This window comes from Monodelphis domestica, chromosome 6, assembly GCF_027887165.1.
Source record: "Monodelphis domestica isolate mMonDom1 chromosome 6, mMonDom1.pri, whole genome shotgun sequence".
In the NCBI taxonomy this organism is placed as follows: domain Eukaryota; kingdom Metazoa; phylum Chordata; class Mammalia; order Didelphimorphia; family Didelphidae; genus Monodelphis; species Monodelphis domestica.
Genome location: NC_077232.1, coordinates 185,672,411 through 185,691,673, shown reverse-complemented (window position 1 = coordinate 185,691,673; position 19,263 = coordinate 185,672,411). Strand labels below are relative to the sequence as shown.

The 19,263-nt window shown below is 37.8% G+C and overlaps 2 protein-coding genes and 3 non-coding genes across 13 annotated transcripts in view; 1 reads left to right on the top strand and 4 right to left on the bottom strand.

The window, feature by feature from the left end:
• The window catches only part of SH3D19 (SH3 domain containing 19), a 240,069-nt gene extending 232,677 nt beyond the window's left edge, over positions 1 to 7,392 (top strand). For 5 of the 9 annotated variants that reach the window (XM_056803671.1, XM_056803672.1, XM_007496244.2 and 2 more), the window contains one exon: positions 3,476 to 7,392. In XM_056803671.1, the coding sequence (XP_056659649.1) occupies positions 3,476 to 3,592 (117 nt within the window). In that variant the 3' untranslated portion in view covers positions 3,593 to 7,392. Of the gene's footprint in view, positions 1 to 3,373 lie in introns of all 9 variants that reach the window. The other 4 variants (XM_056803677.1, XM_007496241.3, XM_056803676.1 and 1 more) reach the window with 1 other exon arrangement.
• Positions 7,393 to 9,115: 1,723 nt separating this feature from the next.
• Positions 9,116 to 14,151, bottom strand: RPS3A (ribosomal protein S3A). The gene is made up of 6 exons (XM_001366616.5): positions 13,994 to 14,151; positions 12,805 to 12,908; positions 12,204 to 12,391; positions 10,296 to 10,504; positions 9,653 to 9,762; positions 9,116 to 9,426 (listed from the first exon to the last, which is right to left on the bottom strand). Exons 1-6 carry the CDS (start codon positions 14,053 to 14,055, stop codon positions 9,305 to 9,307), a joined length of 795 nt encoding a protein of 264 aa, XP_001366653.1. The 5' UTR covers positions 14,056 to 14,151; the 3' UTR covers positions 9,116 to 9,304.
• LOC130455266 (small nucleolar RNA SNORD73) lies at positions 9,538 to 9,603 on the bottom strand. Its single transcript, XR_008913185.1, has one exon. It is a non-coding gene; the product is annotated as a small nucleolar RNA SNORD73 (small nucleolar RNA).
• On the bottom strand, positions 9,843 to 9,906 carry LOC130455265 (small nucleolar RNA SNORD73). The gene has a single exon (XR_008913184.1). It is a non-coding gene; the product is annotated as a small nucleolar RNA SNORD73 (small nucleolar RNA).
• LOC130455264 (small nucleolar RNA SNORD73) lies at positions 11,608 to 11,679 on the bottom strand. Its single transcript, XR_008913183.1, has one exon. It is a non-coding gene; the product is annotated as a small nucleolar RNA SNORD73 (small nucleolar RNA).
• Positions 14,152 to 19,263: the final 5,112 nt, after the last annotated feature.

Sequence of the window (19,263 nt, the reverse complement as noted above, 5' to 3'; positions counted from 1 at the left end):
TTACCCATCTCTTTAAGCTACTGGCCCATTTTCCTGATCATTCTCTCATCCTGGGTTCTAAGTTAATCAAGGGGCATGTTCTGTTATTTAAAATGGCAGCATCTTTCTCGTTAAGCATCTGTCCCAGTTTATTAAGTATTGTTTATTTAATAAGCTAAAGAAACCTCTTTTCCCATAGTATTTGCATGCTCTGTCTGTCTGTGTGTGTCTCTCTCTTTTTGTCACACACACCTCTTCCATAATCGTTTATGCTACAATAAATAAATAAATATCAATTACTAACTATACTGTTTATTGGATGGCAAAAATTAAAACAGACCTAAATAATTATTGACAAAGTAGTATCTCTGTAACTGACGAATTTTCCGTTTTTGAGAAACAGTCTCACTCTTCTATTCTCTGGACACGAAAGACTTTTCTCAAAATTATCTTCGTGTTTCTTTGTAAGATACAACTGGAAACAGCTCTCTCAGAAAGGAAGTTCTCTTTATCCTCGGAGAATGAGTGATGATCGTCCAATTGTTTCTTTAACAATATTCCAGAAACAGTATTTATAGTTTCCACAGACAAGGTTATGGAAGCTGGTGTTTCAGTTATAATTCATGGATTAGAAGGAGTTCAGCTCTTTATAATCTGGGTTATTTCATGATTATTTTTCCTAGCTGGGTTCACATATTTCAACCAAGCATAAGAGTTAATGCCAAGGAAGAACAGCTAGTAAAGAAATAGTGGATGGAGAACCCAGACCTGAGTTCAGATATGGTTTGGGATACTTCTTAGCTGTGTGCCCCTGGGCAAATCACTTAATCCCTGTTGCCTAGCCCTTATTTCTGTCTTGGAACCAATAGACAGTATATGAAAAAATAAGAGTTGGGTTTTTTTTAAGAGTTAATGGCAGGGGCAGCTGGGTAGCTCAGTGGATTGAGAGCCAGGCCTAGAGATGGGAGGTCCTAGGTTCAAATCTGGCCTCAGCCACTTCCCAGCTGTGTGACCCTGGGCAAGTCACTTGACCCCCATTGCCTAGCCCTTAACACTCATCTACCTTGAAACCAATACACAGGATTGACTCCAAGACAGAAGGTAAGGGTTTAAAAAAAAAAGTGTTAATGGCAATTAGCAGCCAGTGCCTTTTCTTCTTATTTTCCAGAAAGGAAAATCTGAAGTCCTAATCTATGCAGCTTTTTCCAAGAAGCACCATCTGAACCATTCAGCCTGATTCTTTTTAAGGATTTTTTAAAAATCAAATAACCACATCAGAACAAAAATTACCTGAGTGTTATATTGCCTCAAAGCTGGAATCCAACAAATAGTTTAAAATGGTGAAGCTTGAAACAAAAGTATATCATCAAATCACTAACCCTCTGTGAGACTCTGGACAAGTCACATAATCCCTTTAGGGCACAAGCTGCTCATCTATTAAGAGGGTGACCTAGATGATTTCTAAAATCTAAAATTCCAATGATTCTAACTTCAAAAATCTCCCTCTTATCTTTTTTTTTTCTTAAACCCTTATCTTCTTTCTTGGAGTCAATATTGTGTATTGACTCCAAGACAGAAGAGTGATAAGGGTCAGGCAGTGGGGTTAAGTGACTTGCCCAGGGTCACACAGTTGGGAATGTCTGAGGCCAGATTTGAACTCAGGACCTCCTGTCTCTAGGCCTAGCTCTCAATCCACTGAGCCACCCAGCTGCCCCCTCCTTCTTATCTTTTGAAGGCTAAAATTAAAGAAAATTAGAACAGGCAGGAAAATAATGAAAATAGAGCCAGTCTCTAAAAAAAAGGTAGAAATTGCAAAAAAAGGCTTACGTAATGAAAAATATATTCACTCTTAGAGCTACCTAAAGGTGAAACACTTGGGAGGTACTTACTTCTCCATCCCTTGAGTTTTTTGTTTTTTTTTTAAGCCCTTACCTTCCATCTTAGAGTCAATACTACATATTGGCTCCAAGGCAGAAGAGTGGTAAGGGCTAGGCAATGGGGGTTAAGTGACTTGCCCAGGGTCACACAGCTGGGAAGTGTCTGAGGCCAGATTTGAACCTAGGACCTCCCATCTCTAGTTCTGGCTCTCAATCCACTGAGCCACCCAGCTGCCCCCTCCCCCTCATCCCTTGAGTTCTACAAACAGAAGGTAGATGGTACAAACATGGAGTAGGATTCCTGTTGAGGTATAATTTAAGGATCTCTAAAGGCCTTACAAATTCTGAAAGTTTGTGATTCAATAATATTGATCTAGGAAGAAATATTTTAGTGTCGTATGTATAAGAAATTGTTTAGAATTTGGGAGAATCGGAACTTAAGAGAACTGTCATCTATTGGGGGAGTAAATGAAAGTGGAGGGTTTATAGTGCCATGGGAGTGCAAATGAAGGTTGGAAAAGGCTTCCTTTTTTTTTTTTAATGATGGAAGTAAAAACAACAAGAGCCCTTTGAAGACAAGATGAGGCCATTCATTTGAGTGAATCTGGGATTTGCCAGCCTCTCTACAAAATGCCCTGAGCTCTTCTAGACCGAGGGACAGGATGGGGTGGGGGGAGATGGGGGCAGGTTGCTTCAGCCCTCAGAAGCTACTTGTGAAGAAGAGAATGGCTAGAAAGTTTGAGGAAACAATGGGAGCTTGAGAGAAGGTTAGGGATGTTGGTGGGGTATGAAGGAGGCAGAACAGTGGCCCCCACCAACCCCAGCAAAAAAATTCGAACGCTGTTCAGAAGACTGAAACATTAACTCTTTCCTGGAGGAAACTTCCTTCTTAGTAATCCACATAAGGCTTTCAGAAGTGGACCTTTAGACCCTTGAGACTATGATTTAAAACATGGCCAACTGAGTGGTGACCATTGGCTGAGTGGGCAATGGCCCTTCTGAAAACAGAATTAAGCAGATTTTTCACCACAGTCAGAAAATCCACTTGCCCTTTTTCAAGAGAGAAACTTCCAAATATATGAGATGATCTTGTGGGTCCCTCCACCCCAGAGCTGTGGATTTATACAGCCGACAGTCCCTGTGACACTTTAGTTGTCTTTCTTTGGGATATATTATGTAATTAACCCTTGAGAAGGCAGTGTGATGTCCCCCCAAGCCTTCAAAGTGAGGTTATATAATTTATTTTCCATTGCATAAGAAAGGAAGAATTGTGCCTTGTGTACTACATGAGCTTGAAACTGACAACTTGGATGTACATATGAGCATTTCTACTTGTTTTATTTAATAAAGCTGTATAAGATTAAAAAAAAAGGCTTCAAATGGGGAAAGGGAATAAAAATTGAAGAAAATGGGAAGTTCATAAATGCAAAATCTGGAGAAAAGGGGACTTTGCTGTCACTTCACTGTTGTTTTGTCATTTGATTTTCTAAGTAAACTAAGATTATTGTTTTACCTAGAGAAAGGGGACACCTGATTCCTGATCTCTCCGGATAGTCCTGATCTCAATGGTTACACTCAAGAGAAGCTGGTCACCATTTAAAAACCATCTCTTCCTGCAGGCTGGTGATATAATAACAGAGCTGGAATCTGTAGATGAAGACTGGATGAGTGGAGAACGAGCAGGAAAATCTGGAATATTTCCCAAAAACTATATTCAGGTTCTACAAGCATCCTAAGAATGAACCTTGTTTATCCAAAGGGAAGAAGCACATGATTCATCCCGAAAAAATGTCCCTTGCCTTTGGTATCACTTGAACTATTACTTTGACTATCAAATATATGTTTTTGCACTATTTTTTTTTACTGTAAGCAAAACGTGTAACATGGTACCCTAGAATTTCCTGAAAGTGGCAAGATTCTGGGTTTTGTTTTCCATTTTTATTGATGCTAGAAGCGTGTACATAGTAAACCCACACCCTGCGGAGGCTCTCAAAGAACCCAAGCAGAATTAGCTGGGTTATTTCTAGTTTCCAGCAGGAGAAACTGACACAGTGGGAAGATCTTTCAAGCAGTCAGCAAGCTTGAATAGTTGGAGTGTTAACAGTACAAGCAAATTAACCTTGCTTATTAATTCTTTCCTTTAAAAAGATAACATTTATGCTTTCTCCATATCTTAACTATCATGATATGATTGGTAACAAACTACACTTTTGATATTCAAACGTAATTCAAAGAGCTTGGGTACATATCCTTTATTTTAAGGGCAAGTCCCTGCTTTATGGCGGGAAGGCTCATGAAAACCTTCCAAGCACAGGAGGGTAATAAAGCCCTGGGATGGCCCTGTTCAAAGGCTGTAGCCTCCAACAGTGACTGGGAGGGAAGAAGCAAAGAATGATACATTTTAATCTTTATGACTTTCTTGCCATGTAAAGCCTCCAAACCACCTTTGAAATATGCCTCGCCAACGTTCCTAACACTTCCTGCCTTCCAGAGTTCTTTCCCACCTAAACGTATGCTTTACATGATTAGGGCTATCACCGAGCACAGTTCCTGCATCTGAGAATACTCCTGTGACAATTACTGGTATCCAGAGAAAAATTCATTTTCTTCGAATTACCTCAGTAATACATAAGCTGTGGCTGGTTCGGTCGCTGCATTTAAGTCTTAGGCTGCAGAGCAACTGTCAAAACAGCCCACAATGCAGATCCCCAAAGCGAATTTCTTCCCAGAGCTGAAGTAAATTAGCCCTGGAGATCATTTCACCCCAGTACTTTTTTTGTTTATCTTTTTCCTGCTTCTCCTTGCACAGAGACTAAAAGAAGTAAAGCCACTCCTGCTAGCAGTCATGATGGATTCCAGGCACCTGGTCAAAGTGGTTGATTTATAAGACCAAATCAATTATAATTTGTGAACCCGAACCAAGAAAGTTGAAGACAATCTTCCAAACACGTTGGCAGAAGAGAAATATGTTTAGAAATATAAAACTTTCCAAAGTATGTTGGCGGAGTTGGTGGGGGAAGAAGTTTCTATAAATCTGATGCCCAGTGCTTAGAACCTTTCAGCTCTTGTTATTATAGCCTTCCATCAACCAAAAAAAATCAATCCATCAATAGTCCATTATGTGCCCAACACTGTATGTGCAATCATCAACTTACTAATAGGTTTAGAAGTCATTTTTTATCGTTGTTCCTTGGGGTTGGTGGTAGGGGCTCTCTGCAGCAGGGTTCTGGTAGATGGGGTGTTAGGAGTGGGAATGGGGCACTGCGGAAGATTTAAGAGACCCAGGGTTAAGCAGCTGTGGGGCTGGACCTCTTGCTGATTGTATTTACTATCCGGTGTTTTTTTTTTTACCCACAATTCCACCTTTGCCTGAGATTTCTTTTTAGTATTTTCAAGTTAATATTCTCTGTAATTTGTATGAAAACCCAATTTGGGGTTGAGGGGGAATCCTTTGGGTTTTTAAAAGGACTGAATAAGAAATTTTAATAACTGTAAATCCAGTTGAAGTGGTAGCAACCTTACCTAAAAAGACTTCTGCAAGTCTCTTTCCTCATATAACAGCCTTTTAAATCTGTGAATACTTAAAGTTTAGAGATATCTTTCTTTTCAAGTCAGTTCACAAAGGTTCCTGGGAAACAGCAAAGCTGCCTGAATTATTAGACAACCAGTTCCAGAGACAGAGCTTGCCATACTTGATCATTTCATTCTGCCAGTGGGCTTGTGGATTTTCACAGGTTCCACCACCAAGTGGTGTGTGTGGCCTTTTAATTCAAGGCAAAAGTCACCTAGGGCTCAATGATTGCTGTAAAATGGAGTCACAGGCTCTACCTCCATGCTAAAGCCAAGGATGTCATCAAGAAACTCAAAGATTTGGGTGAAAATTGAGAAGAAAGTCTACTTGATACAGGGTGTTACCATTCCTTGCCTCTCTTCAGAATTAAGTTTTTCTAGTCAAGGTTACTGAAGATGTCATTTAGGGAAATGTTTACAGAATTGAATTGTTTAAATTAAAAACCCTTTTCTGTACAATGCTCAGCATACTCAATCCAAGTTAAAAGGCTAAGTTTTTTAAAGGGGAGTTTGAGAGAGATTACTCAGTATGACTTTCTCTTTTGACTCCAAAGCACACTTTCCTAAGAATGAGGCCACCATAAAAGATGTCCCATTTTATGTGGCCCAGTGGGACACGGTCACACCTATTTTGATCTTGTCATGCCAGGTTTTGAACCAGTCTTTCACTTAAGCTCTGTGTGGGAAAAGCAGCGTTTGAAAAATCAGTAGTCAGTACATTTGCCAAAAGTTAGGGCTAGAACTGGGTATGAGAGAAAAGCAAAGTAAAAAACAAACTCATCAGCCTCCCAGGAGGAACTAAAGTCAGAGATCAAGCAGCACTATTAGCCTGTCTTAATTGACTTTATTGACTAAAAACTCGTCCTAAAGTTAAGGTGAACTGATCTTATTGAAATGTTGCTGGATACATCATTTTGAATAGGTTCACTTTGACAAATGTTAACACACTTTGTCTTTTGTCAAGACGGGCACCACATCAATTAATTCCATTGCAACACCATTCTAAATAAATACTAATAGGCTTACGGATATGTCAGAACCCCAACTTTCTCACTTGTATTTGGAAAAAGGATGGGAAGTTGCTAATTCAGTGCAATGCTGACATCTAAAGGTCATCTGGGAAATTGCAACCTCCTCAAGGCCTAAGAATTCTGACATCCTGAAATTCTCTTTGATGCCAAGTCACGTAACTGATCTATTTTATTGGGTTATTAAGATTGATATTTTCTTTGCAATATTTATAATCAGATGGAGTTTCACAGATAACTCAAGGCCCTTGAATGATTTCATTCAAGGAAGAAAGAAGACACGTTCCAATTCAGGTCCTCAATCTTACTCTAGACAATTTATATTAATGTTTGCAGCCACCTGGAAACTTAAATATGAATTCTAATGCAGTATTATGAAATATGAAATGGATATTCTTCTTAAAGGATTTGGTTATTTTGGGGTATCAGGGAAAATCAAGCATTGTAAAGACACCTGAGGTATCATTATATAACCAGTGTCACATCAAACTTGTCTCCAACAAAAGAATGTTCTTATATTTTGCAGATTTATAGATTAAACTCAGGCATTGTGGTATCTGTGTAAATTAAATGTTCATTTAGCCAATCATTTTCTGTCTGGATCATACATACATTCTGGATTTTTTTTTAAAAGGAATCCTAATTGTACTGTCCCTTAGGGAGTAATTCTATGGCATATTATAGAAACTTCACATTTCAGAGCAACATTCCAGTTAAATGCTCATTTTTAATAATTAGCCAGACTTCTATTCTCACCATTCTGGGAAAGAAGCCAATAGTGAGCTAGATTCCCTTTTGGCAGGAAACTTATCAACAAACCTACAAAAACTAGCACATTTAGCACTTTCTTTACTCTTACTCTGGGTTCCATGTTTTTAGGAAATAAACTGTAAATCTCTTTTTGTGTTGGTACTGATAAAATAAGCTTTACAATTTGATATTGTGATTGTCTTAACTTGATGTTTTATAAAATGGTTGCTTTTTATTATTCCATCTCTACTGGCCCCAATCTCTGGTAATTCAACTGTAATGTAGCATTCAAAATGAGAAATTTCATTGAGCACATCTTGCCTTTGCAAATTCACTTGACTAAGTTAGTGGATAACTAATATCCAGTGGTCAGGAATTGTTTTATCCTCTTCCTTCCACCAACATTCAACTTATTTCTATTGAAGAAAAATTTTCTCACTAGTTACTAGTGTTAGGATCATTGAATCTTGATTCTAAGGAAGAATCCCCCTTCATGGAGAAATAGTAACTGGTTTCCATTTATCCTTTAACAGATTTAAGGGATCTTAGAGAAGTGGCCAAAACAGATCCTGACAAGATACTTATGTTGGTAAAACATGCTGGCATGAAAGTGAGGGGGTAACTGGGTAGCTCAGTGGATTGAGAGTCACATCCTGGGTTCAAATCTTACCTCAGAGGTGTCAAAGAAGAATGCATGTAAATTCTCTTGCATGCATGCCTCTTTGACAGAGGCTTCCTGTGTGACCATGGGCAAGTTATTTAACCTCCATGGCCTAGCCCTCACTGCTCTTCTGCCTTGGAATCAAAACACAGTATAGATTCTAAGAAGGGGTTAAGGGTTTGGGTTTTTTAAGTAAATTGAGGATCAACTTAAAAGATTAAAAACTGGGTGGCTAAATACAGTAAGTCAGACCAATATTGCTTTCCCTGTTCTCTAATGGCTTTAGTTATTCAACTCCAATACTTTGTAAATGCTTTTACAGGTAAACATTCTCACATTAAGGGAATATTTTCCCCATTGTTTACATTTTGTCTATTGAGCAGTTTTATCTACAATGTTTTCTTAATCTTTTTAGAACAAAGTATTCTTTGATACCATTAATTCCCATTTTCAGATTTCATATTAACTGTGACACTCATTTTTGACAAGTTGGTAATCCTTTTTCCAGCATTGCTAAATGCTAAAGCATACAATAGCCAACACAAAAGTAAATTCATAAACATTAAGAATTCCACCCAATAGGGCAGTAGATTAACTTAAAACTGTGGATCTTTCCTTCACAAAGCTTTTTCCTCAGGCCCAAAATCTCAATTGACCTTTTAATTACAGGACAATGGGGTCAAACTCAAATAGAAACAGATCCATACCCCATTTTGACACAAATCTATGAACTTTTAGTTTGGTAGGACGCCTCTGATCTAGCCATTACATTGCTGAAAGATTTTTTAGATATTTGGCTTAAATAAATTTATTAATGGTGAGAGGGGTTCAATGGGCCGAAACAATTTTTTCTCTAAGGAAGCAGTCCAAGCCATTTATATTTTGTTCATTTAAAATATGCTGGGTAACTCAGTGGATTGGTTCTGGGTTGAAATCTGACCTCAACACTTCCTAGCTATAACACCCTGGCCAAGTCACCTAACCCCCACTGCCTAGCCATGACCAATCTTCTGCCTTAGAACCAATATTGATTCTAGGGCAGAAGGGATCAGCTAAAAAAAAAAAATCGGAAACATACACCCTTTGAGCACCTTGCCATCAGAATTGTAAGGGTTGTGAAAGCTGCAAATATCTAAACTTGTCTTGGACCTTTTATTTTTATACTTCAACTACAAAGAAATTTAATCTGGCCCCAGTCTTCCATGCCTGATGAACCCAAGATATTGTCTTTTCTTTTATGACAATCCCAATGGTTTTATAACAAGTTTATTTACAGAGCAATTGTACAATTGAGCAAAATTAAGCTATTTATCACATGAGAAAACTTTCCAAGCATCAAATATTACTGCCATTTGATTCCCGAGCCTTAAAAAAAAAAAAAAACCCAAAACCATCACAATGATAAATTTTTATTTTTCAACCTTTAAAAGTTTCATATTTTAGACAGATTCTTGAACGGGTGGTTCATATCCATCAGCCCTTTCTACTTTTGTGCCTGTTTCATCTCCTGAAGGTTTTCCAGAGCCACCACCTTCACCATGCAGTTCCATTAGTTTTCCCACTAAAAAGGAGGGGGGGAGAAGGGGAAACATGACATAATTTATTTTTATTATTTTATTGTTACTTATGTTCAGAACAAAACAGGTATGAATAGCATAGGTCTAGATTTGGGAAGGTCAGTAAATGAATATAAGCATGGAATATCATTTGGGACCAAAACTGTAGGTCATCATTCATTCCCTCTTAATACTGCAATTCTAGAAAATCATTATCTCAGTTCTACTTACATTCAAATTTGGGCTTCTTGAGCATCTTGACTTTACGAACAAATACATCATGGAGAGGGTAAATGGACTGGCAAGCCTTTTCTATATCTTTTCCAATGCTGTCTGGAATCCTAAAAAGAAATCCTGACATTAAAGTCCATTTCACTAATGACTTTGAAATAACTTTAAAATCTCCACACTGCACACTGAGAATATCAGAACAATGTATTATCATTAGATATCAATTGGGACCGAAACATTTTTCATCATTTATTCCATGAAAAGCAGCATTTACACCAGAGGCTTATCTTTTATCGAGGCTTGCATAAAGACAGAGACAAGAACCACACAAGGCCAAGACTAGATTGTGATTTTGTGTTTCCACAATCCTAAATAGGATTATGCTTTTAGACACTGACAATTGGTTTAGAACACAAAGAAGCTTCTTCTCCACAATAAATCTTTGATGAGGTTAAAAATATCCATCTAAGAGCATAAAAAAATCCATTTTGGACTCCTTAACTAGTGAATAAAAGTATCTAATAAGCAGCAAAGCAAGCTTTTGCCAGGGTATTTTCTCGAGTAAATTATGTATTTTTATTTTAATCCCAATGGTTATCAGCCTCAAGATTATTTTTGTGAGCGTAGAAACCTAGATACTTACAGTTTATTGACAACTTCTTTCAAGTCATTTGTCTGCACCTCCCGGGTCATGATTTCCATCATTTTCTTACGAATTTGACGGACCTGTTGGTGCTGGGCATAAGAGGTCTTACGGATCTGGTTGTTGCGCTTTTTGGTGAAGCCAACACAGAAGAGGCGGAGCAAATAACCATCAGTGGTTTTAACATCAACATGGGCTTCGATCATGGTCTAGAAAATCAGAAAATACTCTAATTTTAGCTGCAGGGAAAGTAATCGCTTCCTGTTTAGAAAATTCTAAGACCTCCATCAAGAAAAAGCATAAGTGTTTAAATGTTTCAAATGATTTTTCTAAAATGAGAAAATGACAGTATCAATTCTACAACTTGCTTTTAAAAACAAAATCTGAGCTATCCAGATCTTCTAGATATAATTTTGGTTAGCCAGGGTTTCTAGATAGCTAAAAGATAAAAACTTGAAATTTTTTGGAAGGAAATCTGCCAATATATATTTCCCTATCTTTCTAAATACCATAGTGAACATAATATAACCTTTTATTTGATAACTCAGGGTCATAATGAATATTATGACCTCAGAAACTGGGAAATCTGTACAGTTGTATCTACACTAATTGGCTGATGAGTTCTCATGCTTTTATTGGCTCTCCAATTTTTTTGCCCATGCTGGACATCTTCAAAACCAAGTAGCCGAATATCTTTAGAACTGTGAGTAATAAATCTGAATCTGCACAGGGGGCGGGGGGGGGGGGGGGGGGGGTCCCAAGAAAAACACATGAGAATGCATGAGCCTAGACTACTTTTATATAGATTTTATGGCTTCTCTTTTGGTTGACCAGATATCTTTGAAAATATATTTCTAATGTTCTTCAGAGATCCAAAACATTTAAGTATAATTACAGTGATACTATTTTTCCTTTGTATAACTACCTAAAAAAACCCACTCCTTTATTTTCCCTTAAATTCAATTTTTTAAAAGTGGAATTTATTAAATATAGTAACAAAATGTAAACAGGACCTTTTTCTGCTCTAAATAAGCCTTTTAAGATTCTCTTTTTTGTCCTTAGTCCAAATTCTCCAATCACTTTTGAGAGTCAACTTAAATGGCTTTTTAAAATAGTGAAATTCTGGAAAATAAAAATAACTAATAAGTTATTTTAAAATACAATATACTATGATGAGAATTACCCTCAACGTGAAGGTGAAAAGTAAATACAATCCCTTCTTAGGATATAGATATATTTTCTATCAAATGTGATAGTATCCTAAAAGAAATTAAGTCTAAAACTTCCAGAAGTCTTATCTGCTTTATAGAGGAATGTCAGAAAAAATGCAATGGTATAATCATTATGTATCATTTGGGACCGAAACATTTTGTCATCATTCATTCCCATAATCACCATTTCAAAAATGGATATATTGTCTTCCTGGTAAGAGCAGGTAGCCAAGTTACCCTACTTTCCAGCTTGCTACTTAAAAGAAACCTCACTCCTGTAAGTCTTTGCAGTTTCAAAAATCAGATCTAGCAACTTTGCAATGCTAAACAAGCCTATAATTATCATTCCAGTTTAAAGAATAAATGGGCTCTCAGGTTTTGCCAGTGGTTTTAAGAAGCCTCAAGTCTCTGATTCCATTATTACACTACACTGTGTTTCCTCCTAATAAGTTGAACACCAATTTTAATTTAAGTGAGTTAAGAAATATTCATTTATCCTAGAAACTAAAAATCCTATGTTATTAAACAAATGATTCTACACACTATACATAGGTATACTAAATATTTTAAGTTCCTATCACTGCTCCCTCAACCACAATAACCAATTCTCACACACACAAAAAATATGAATTGGTCCAAACTTTCTTTTCCACACACACAGCACACCTACATATTTAATTTCACATAGGATGCTCACCTGCCACTTTTTGACCATGGAGCACATCTTGTCCCGGGTAAGGTCCATTCCATGGAAATTAGTCAAACAATTTTTACCCTGGACATCTTCAGTAATTAACTTGAACTTACGAAAAGCAACCTCATCATTCTGCAGGTCAGCAAGGCTCACTTCAAAAACTCGACCCTTGAGACCATCAGAGGCAATTTCTATAAAACAAAACCATGTTTCTTATTATAGGAAGTTACAAAAGCAATACAAAACTTTCTTCACAAGAAACAGCTGCCACAAAGTACTTTAGCCATAAGATGCTAAAGCTAGCATTATTTACAAAGTAAGGTAAAAATTATCTTAAAACTCACTGGATAGTTAATGAAGGATCTGGGATAACCCACCTCAGTTATATTTAAAAACTTAAATAAAGTTTGTGATTATTATGTTTTATGGTGTATACAACTGCATTAAAACCTTTTGCTACACTTTCCACATACCAATTTTCCCCCAAAACCTTATTCCTGATATCAACACCTTAATTCCATTATTGTCCTGTAATCAGTATCCAGTGGAGGTGGTTTACCATGTGATCTATCCAAACCACACAAATCAAAAACAAGATACTCACTGGTTCCTTGAGTCCTTGTAACCAGTGTCTTGCCAATATTGCGTATATTGAACATAGCTGGTGCTTTGACATCATACCAATCTTTCTTGGAAAATGGATCAACCCTTCAAGAGAAACACATGTTTGTTACTTGTATTTGTAAAGAGGCATCCTGGTACAGTGGAAAAGATCGATCAGGGAAGATCTGGATCCAACTCCTAGGGTCAAAACCATTCAGTATCTCAGTCAATTCAACAGCGGAGTGCTCTCATGGGGAGTTATACACCCAAATATGACATAGAAGCAAGCACCCATTCAAGGTTTGTCAAAACACAAGTCTTTTTAAAAATGACTATTGTAGGCAACTGAACAGCATTGTGGATAGAGCAGGGAACCTAGAGTTCAAATCAAGCCTTAGACTCTTACCAAATGCAGCAAGTTGACTTAAACTGTAGGCCTTGGTTTACTCATTAAGGGGGGGGGGGGGGGAGCGTCATAACATTATCCACCCTCCCGGGGATGTTGTGAGTATCGACTTAGAAAATGTGTTAAGTTCTTTGCAGACCTTAAAAATCTTTAGAAAGCCTTTATTACTATGGGCTGATTATGACCTGAGTCTAGCAACTACTATACTGGGCTGGTCTATGTACAGGTTGCAAGCACTCCCTGGTTCCCCTAAGGGAGCCAGAGCAGCCTCAGACAACTTTTCGGACAAGTTTTGCAGCTTAGTAAGGCCAACTATAAACTCGCAGTTTCTCCGTTGCCTAGAAATCTCAACTCGAGTACACATTTTCCTTCCCCTTCCTAGGTCACAAATATGAAAGGAACAATTCTAACAGGCGCCCCCTCCACCTCGGACTTGTGGGCCCCGACCAGGGCGGTGTGGTGTTCCCGGAGAGGCGAGGTAATCACCCGGTAGGCGGAGAGAGGAGAGCGATACCTCGTGGGGTCGGGTGTAGGCGTTAGCACAGCTACTAGGCTCCGGAGACCGACATGCCGGCTCTGGGCTCGATCCCGTGCGCACTCAAGCTAGTGACCTCCTTCTCGTGGTAGCTGCGGTTCCTTGCCAGCACCCGGACCCGGCGCTCGGCCTGGGCCCAGCCCAATCCACCCGTCATCCCAGCCATCCCACCCGTCCTGCGGTTGGAGGCCCATCCGCCCGCCCCATGGGACCCCCACCGTGGGGACCCCAGCGCCAGTCACCACTTACACTTTCTTTTTGGCTCCTTTTTTGCCTCCTTTGGTGAGGCGCTTGTTCTTGCCCACCGCCATGATCCCGCTCTGAAAGCCAAAAGAGCGAAAACGTAGCTCGCGCGAGACTTTAGGAGGAGGGAGGGGCGCGTCTCTTGCGTTTCCTCCGGCGTGCGTGCCACGCGTTGTTCCCCCAACTCAAACTGTCGCGAGATCTGAGAGAGAATGGATGGTCCCACAAGAGCGGCTTCAGCGCCCCCTCGCGCTCGGAGGCTGCATAAGGCTCCGGGCTACCGGAAGGAGCCACGGAAGCGGAAGTTATCCCAAAGGTTGTGAGGACGGCGAAGTGAGCGCCAGTGCCTCAGGTTGGCTGCGAGGTGTGGAGTAGGGCTTAGTGGCGTTGTAGAGAATTCAGAGGCCGTCTAGTCCTGCCGTTTTGTTTTGTAAATAAAGTAACTAAAAGGTGGAGAGGTTTGCCGAAAGTCATGTAGTCAGTAAGGAGCAGAGCTGGCACTCAAACCCGGTTCTGCCTTTATGGGTTTGCTCCCCCTACGACCTCATTTCCTGCCCAGGCTATTGCAAAAGAAATCTCGTTGGTCTCCCTGACTCCATTCTACTCACTCGAATCGGCCGACATACAGCTTATGTAAATGACTAAAACGCAACCCTGACTTACAATACTTCCCCTGCACAGCAGAGTACACTGGCTCCCTGTGATCTCTCCTGAGACTGAGGTCTGTGACCTCGGTTTTTTATATGCTCTTTAAATAACGATTTCATTGTAATTTATTTCTTCTGGAATCCTGTGTATTATATTTTGTGCACTTAAAAACATTAGGACTGGGATGTTAGGTGGCTCAGGGAATAGTGAACCATTCCTAGAGGCAAAGGTCCTGGGTTCAAATGTGATGTCAGATACTTTCTAGCTGTGTGACTCTGGGCAAGTCACTTAACCCCCATTGCCTAACCCTTACAGATCTTACACTTTGGAATAGACACCAATTCTAAAATAGAAGGTATGGGTTAAAAAATTAAAAGGATAAGATACCTTATTCTACCCTTCCTTAATCTGCCTCCAACCCATCTCTTGGTTGACTAGACACTATTCTTCCTCACTCAAGGCATCAGCCAATTGGATCTACTTGCTATTCCTCGTGTAAATAATATGGGGGAGAGGGAGTCATCATATTTAATGTAAAAATACTGCTATTTATAAGGAGCTTTAATGATTGCAAAATGCTTTATGTATATTCCCCTTAGATCATTGCAACAATCCTGTAATGAACAGCTAGAGATTCCATCTGTGTTTTTATGTCAGGCTAAACTTCCTTAAATTACTTAAATTGCTCTCAACTAAAAGCAGGAAAGTAAATTTGGTTTATTTGTTTTTATATTATAAGACTGCAGGTAGTAATCAATCGCTCTAGAGTTGGAAGGGACTAAAGCCATCTAACAACATTTCATAGATAAGGAAGCTGGGACTCAGGAAGGTTCAGTGACTTGCCCAAGGTTACATAGTACTCCTCAGAGGTAAGATTTGAACCCAAGACTACAGACCCAACCATCATGGTCTTGTTATATGTTTCCTTCAAGAGAAAAAAAAAAGTTACACCTCCTTCAAGCCTTTCTTGAGTCACCTCCCCTCTCCTGTTCCAACTCTTAGTACTCTGGCCTCTCCAATTACTTTGTAATAGCTCCATGTGCCTTACATACTTCTTGTATTATTTATTTTCCTCTAGTAGAGCCTATATAATCAGGCCAAAGTTCATTAAACTTAAATTGCTCTCAGCTAAAAGCAGGAAAGTAAATTTGGTTTATTTGTTTTTAATTGGTAATTGCTCTAGAGTTGAAACTCATTTTAAGGCAGGAACCATTTCATTTCATTTTTGTCATTGTACTCCCCACCTTCCTACCCCCCAGCACAATATTGTTAGTTCCTCAAAAAATGATTCAAGAATTGAATGTGTAGAAAAAGATTTGGAAGAAAGAAAAAACAGTGATATCAAAGTAAAAGTCACCTACTTCACTACTGGCCAAGCACTAAACCTGAATAGAATATTAGTATCACCTTTCTCAGGTAACACTTGCATTTTAACAAGGGCCCTTTGACAGCAGTGAAGTGCTTCCAACCTCTAGAATTTCAGACAGTGACATGCTAGTGAGGTATCTATTTTTAGTCATGGAACAGGACTGACTTTAGGAGACTATTTTGTTTGCCTTCAGAAAAATTACTGATGAAAATTTTTCTGATTATATGGTTCTATGGTAAGCAACACTTAAGAGCTATTTCCCCAATTTTTTTCAAATTAAAAAAGGTTAATCTTAGAAAATATTTGTGTTTCAGTCCCATTTATCTTCATTTTAACTTTTTTTTTAAATTACATATAGAAACAATTTTTGGCAAGTGTTTTCTGACATTTTGCACTTCAGATTCTCTCCCTTCCCTTCCTCCCCTAGGTGGTAAATAGACTGATATAGGTTATATCAGTGTTTTCATGTAATACATATTTCCATATTTCCCATGCCATGACAGAAAATGCATATTCCACATATAATAAAAAACCCACAAATGAAATAAAGTAAAATATGGCATGCTTTGATCTGCAATCAGATCCGAACAGTTCCTTTTTTGACTGTGTATAGCATGTTCATTATGATTCTCTTGTAGTTCTCTTGGGACCTTATTTTGCTGATATAGTTTAGTACTTTTTAACTGATCATTGTACAATATTTCTATTATTGTATGCACTGTTCTCCTGGTTCTTCTCATTTCACTTTGCATTAATTAATATGTCTTTCCAAGTTTTTCTGAACTCATCATGTTCCATCATTTCTTATGGCACAACAATATTCCATTATAACCACATACCATAACTTGTTCAACCATTCCCCAGTTGATGGACACTCCCTCGGTTTCTAATTCTTTTCCACAATCAAAAATGCTATTAAAAATATTTTTGAAAAAATAAATCCTTCCCCCTTCTCTGATTTCTTTGGGATACAGACCTGTAGTGGTACAGCTGGGTCAAAGGGTATGCATAGTTTTCTTTTTTAATTAATTCATTATTTGAGAATATTTTTCCATGGCTACCTGATTCATGATTTTCCTTCCCCACTCCTAGAACTGACGAGCAATTCCCCTGGGTTATATATGTATCATCGTTCAAAACCTATTTCCATGTTATTTGTATTTGCAGTAGAGTGATCTTTTAACATCAAAACCCCAATCACATCCCTATCAAACCACATGGTCAATCATATGTTTTTCTTCTGCAGTTCTACTTCCACAGTTCTTTCCCTGGATATAGATTGCATTCTTTCTCATAAATTCCTCAGGATTGTCCTGGATCATTGAATTGCTACTAGTAAAGAAATCCATTACATTTGTATCAGTTTCTTTGTACAATGTTCTGGTTCTTCTCCTTTTGCTCTGGAGTATGCATAGTTTTATGGTCCTTTGGCTTTGGTACCATCTTAATGACAGTAGACACTGTGAGCTTCAGATTCATTCAATAGCAATTTCCTACTTACAGATGAATAAGGTTTTTTTCCCCTGGTAATAATGCTAAATTGAAACAAGCTACCCACATTTTGTTGATGGCAAATGTTTATGAAATAAACTTAAGAATACAGTATTAAAGAAGCAGTATTAAATCTAAGAAGAAATTGGCCTCAATAATATTCTAATCAACTGAGCCACCCAGCCCATATAAATTAATTTTTATATGTGATGTCTTCCAGCTTAAGAACTTTTAGGATCATCTGACTTAAATGGATCTCATGCCACTTTTCTACAACTAATTATTTATACTTCTCTCTATTTTATAAGGCAATGTTCTTTATAATCTTCTGCCATACTCTCTCATAATATTTTTAAATGGCAAAGAGAAAGAGATCAATATTCAACATTTTTTGACCAATTGATGACAAAGATATTCTAGTCTTTTTTGGTCTTTTTATGATTGCTTTATATTCTATAGGACAGAATGATATTCCCTGCCAATATTTCTTTCTTGATCTATTGCCTTTGAGCATCAGTAGTTTGTTTCATGTAGTCAGTTTAATCAGTTTTAATTGCATATTACTATCTCAGCTTTATCCTAACTTGATATTTATTTGACCATGTGGGTATGCAAGTCAATCTGGTAATATTAGAGTTTGTGAGGTAATAGGATAGTATAGTGATAAGAGAACTGGAATTAAGATTCAGCATGCCGGGTTTCTACAGAGAAGTGAAAATTCAGACCAGAGGTTGTGACTTACTCATATTCAAACAGCCAATAAGTAGCAGAGACAGGACTTGAATTCAGGTTTTCTGACCTGTATTCTTTTCATTGTGTCTAATCCTGTTTTCAGTAATAATTCTTGCCCTGTTTACTTCACAAAACTGTTCTAAAAAGAAAATAAACTATGTATGTAGCATATTGAAAACAAAAGTTCCAAATGAACATGATATATCATTTTACAATATTCACATACTTAATGATGGTACAACTGTATTTTATATACTTTTTATAAATTTGTTACAGCATAAAATTCTCTTAGTTTTACCTCTAATTTGTTAGTAAGTAGAATCATAGAATGTTAGAGTTGGAAAGGACCTTAGAGATCATCTACTTCTAGATAAGATTCTAAAGTTTAGATCTGGAAGGAACCTTAGAGACCATTCAAGTCTATCATTTTATAGATAAAGAAATAAAGTCCAGAAAGCTTAAATCTTAAATGACTTAGCCAAGATCTCATCTCTGGTAAGTGAAAGAGCTAGGACAAGAACCCAGTAGCTACTACACAATACCATGGTCTCCTTAGTAAACAAACATAATTTACCATTTTACATAATACAGTAGTATTACTTGCTGACCGTGAACAGTGGATCCAGTCCAATTTATTTCAACAAGAATTTATTAAATCCTTAGTAAAGATTCTGTGTTAGATCATAGGAATACAAAAACAAAAGAAGTACCTCAGAGATTATATTTTATAATACATAAACACATATACCACAATAAGTTGAGAAATAGAAATGAACAGTAACGGACTAATGGTTCAGAAAAGGTATTCCTTAGAAGATAGAATATTTTTTAAAAATTACTTTGTTGCTCCAAAATTGCATGCCTTCTTTCATCAGTCAACTTTCATTCTAACTCATGAGAGAATATTATCATCCTAAAAGGATAATGTTTCAAGTTTAGGATATCATAAACCTGATGTTAGCAGATACTGCCACGTTCTTTGTCTAATTCCTCTTTTTTCTCATGAGTGAGAGAACCGCTAGGGAGCAGTTAATGA

Excerpts from the sequence above, each read along its gene's own strand:
- RPS3A (XM_001366616.5), bottom strand. The coding sequence starts at position 14,055 with ATGGCGGTGGGCAAGAACAAGCGCCTCACCAAAGGAGGCAAAAAAGGA. Across the intron at positions 9,763-10,295 it reads AAAGAAGTTGTCAATAAACT|GATTCCAGACAGCATTGGAA; the intron begins GTAAGTATCTAG and ends ATTTCTTTTTAG. Across the intron at positions 9,427-9,652 it reads CAAGAAGCCCAAATTTGAAT|TGGGAAAACTAATGGAACTG; the intron begins GTAAGTAGAACT and ends CCTCCTTTTTAG.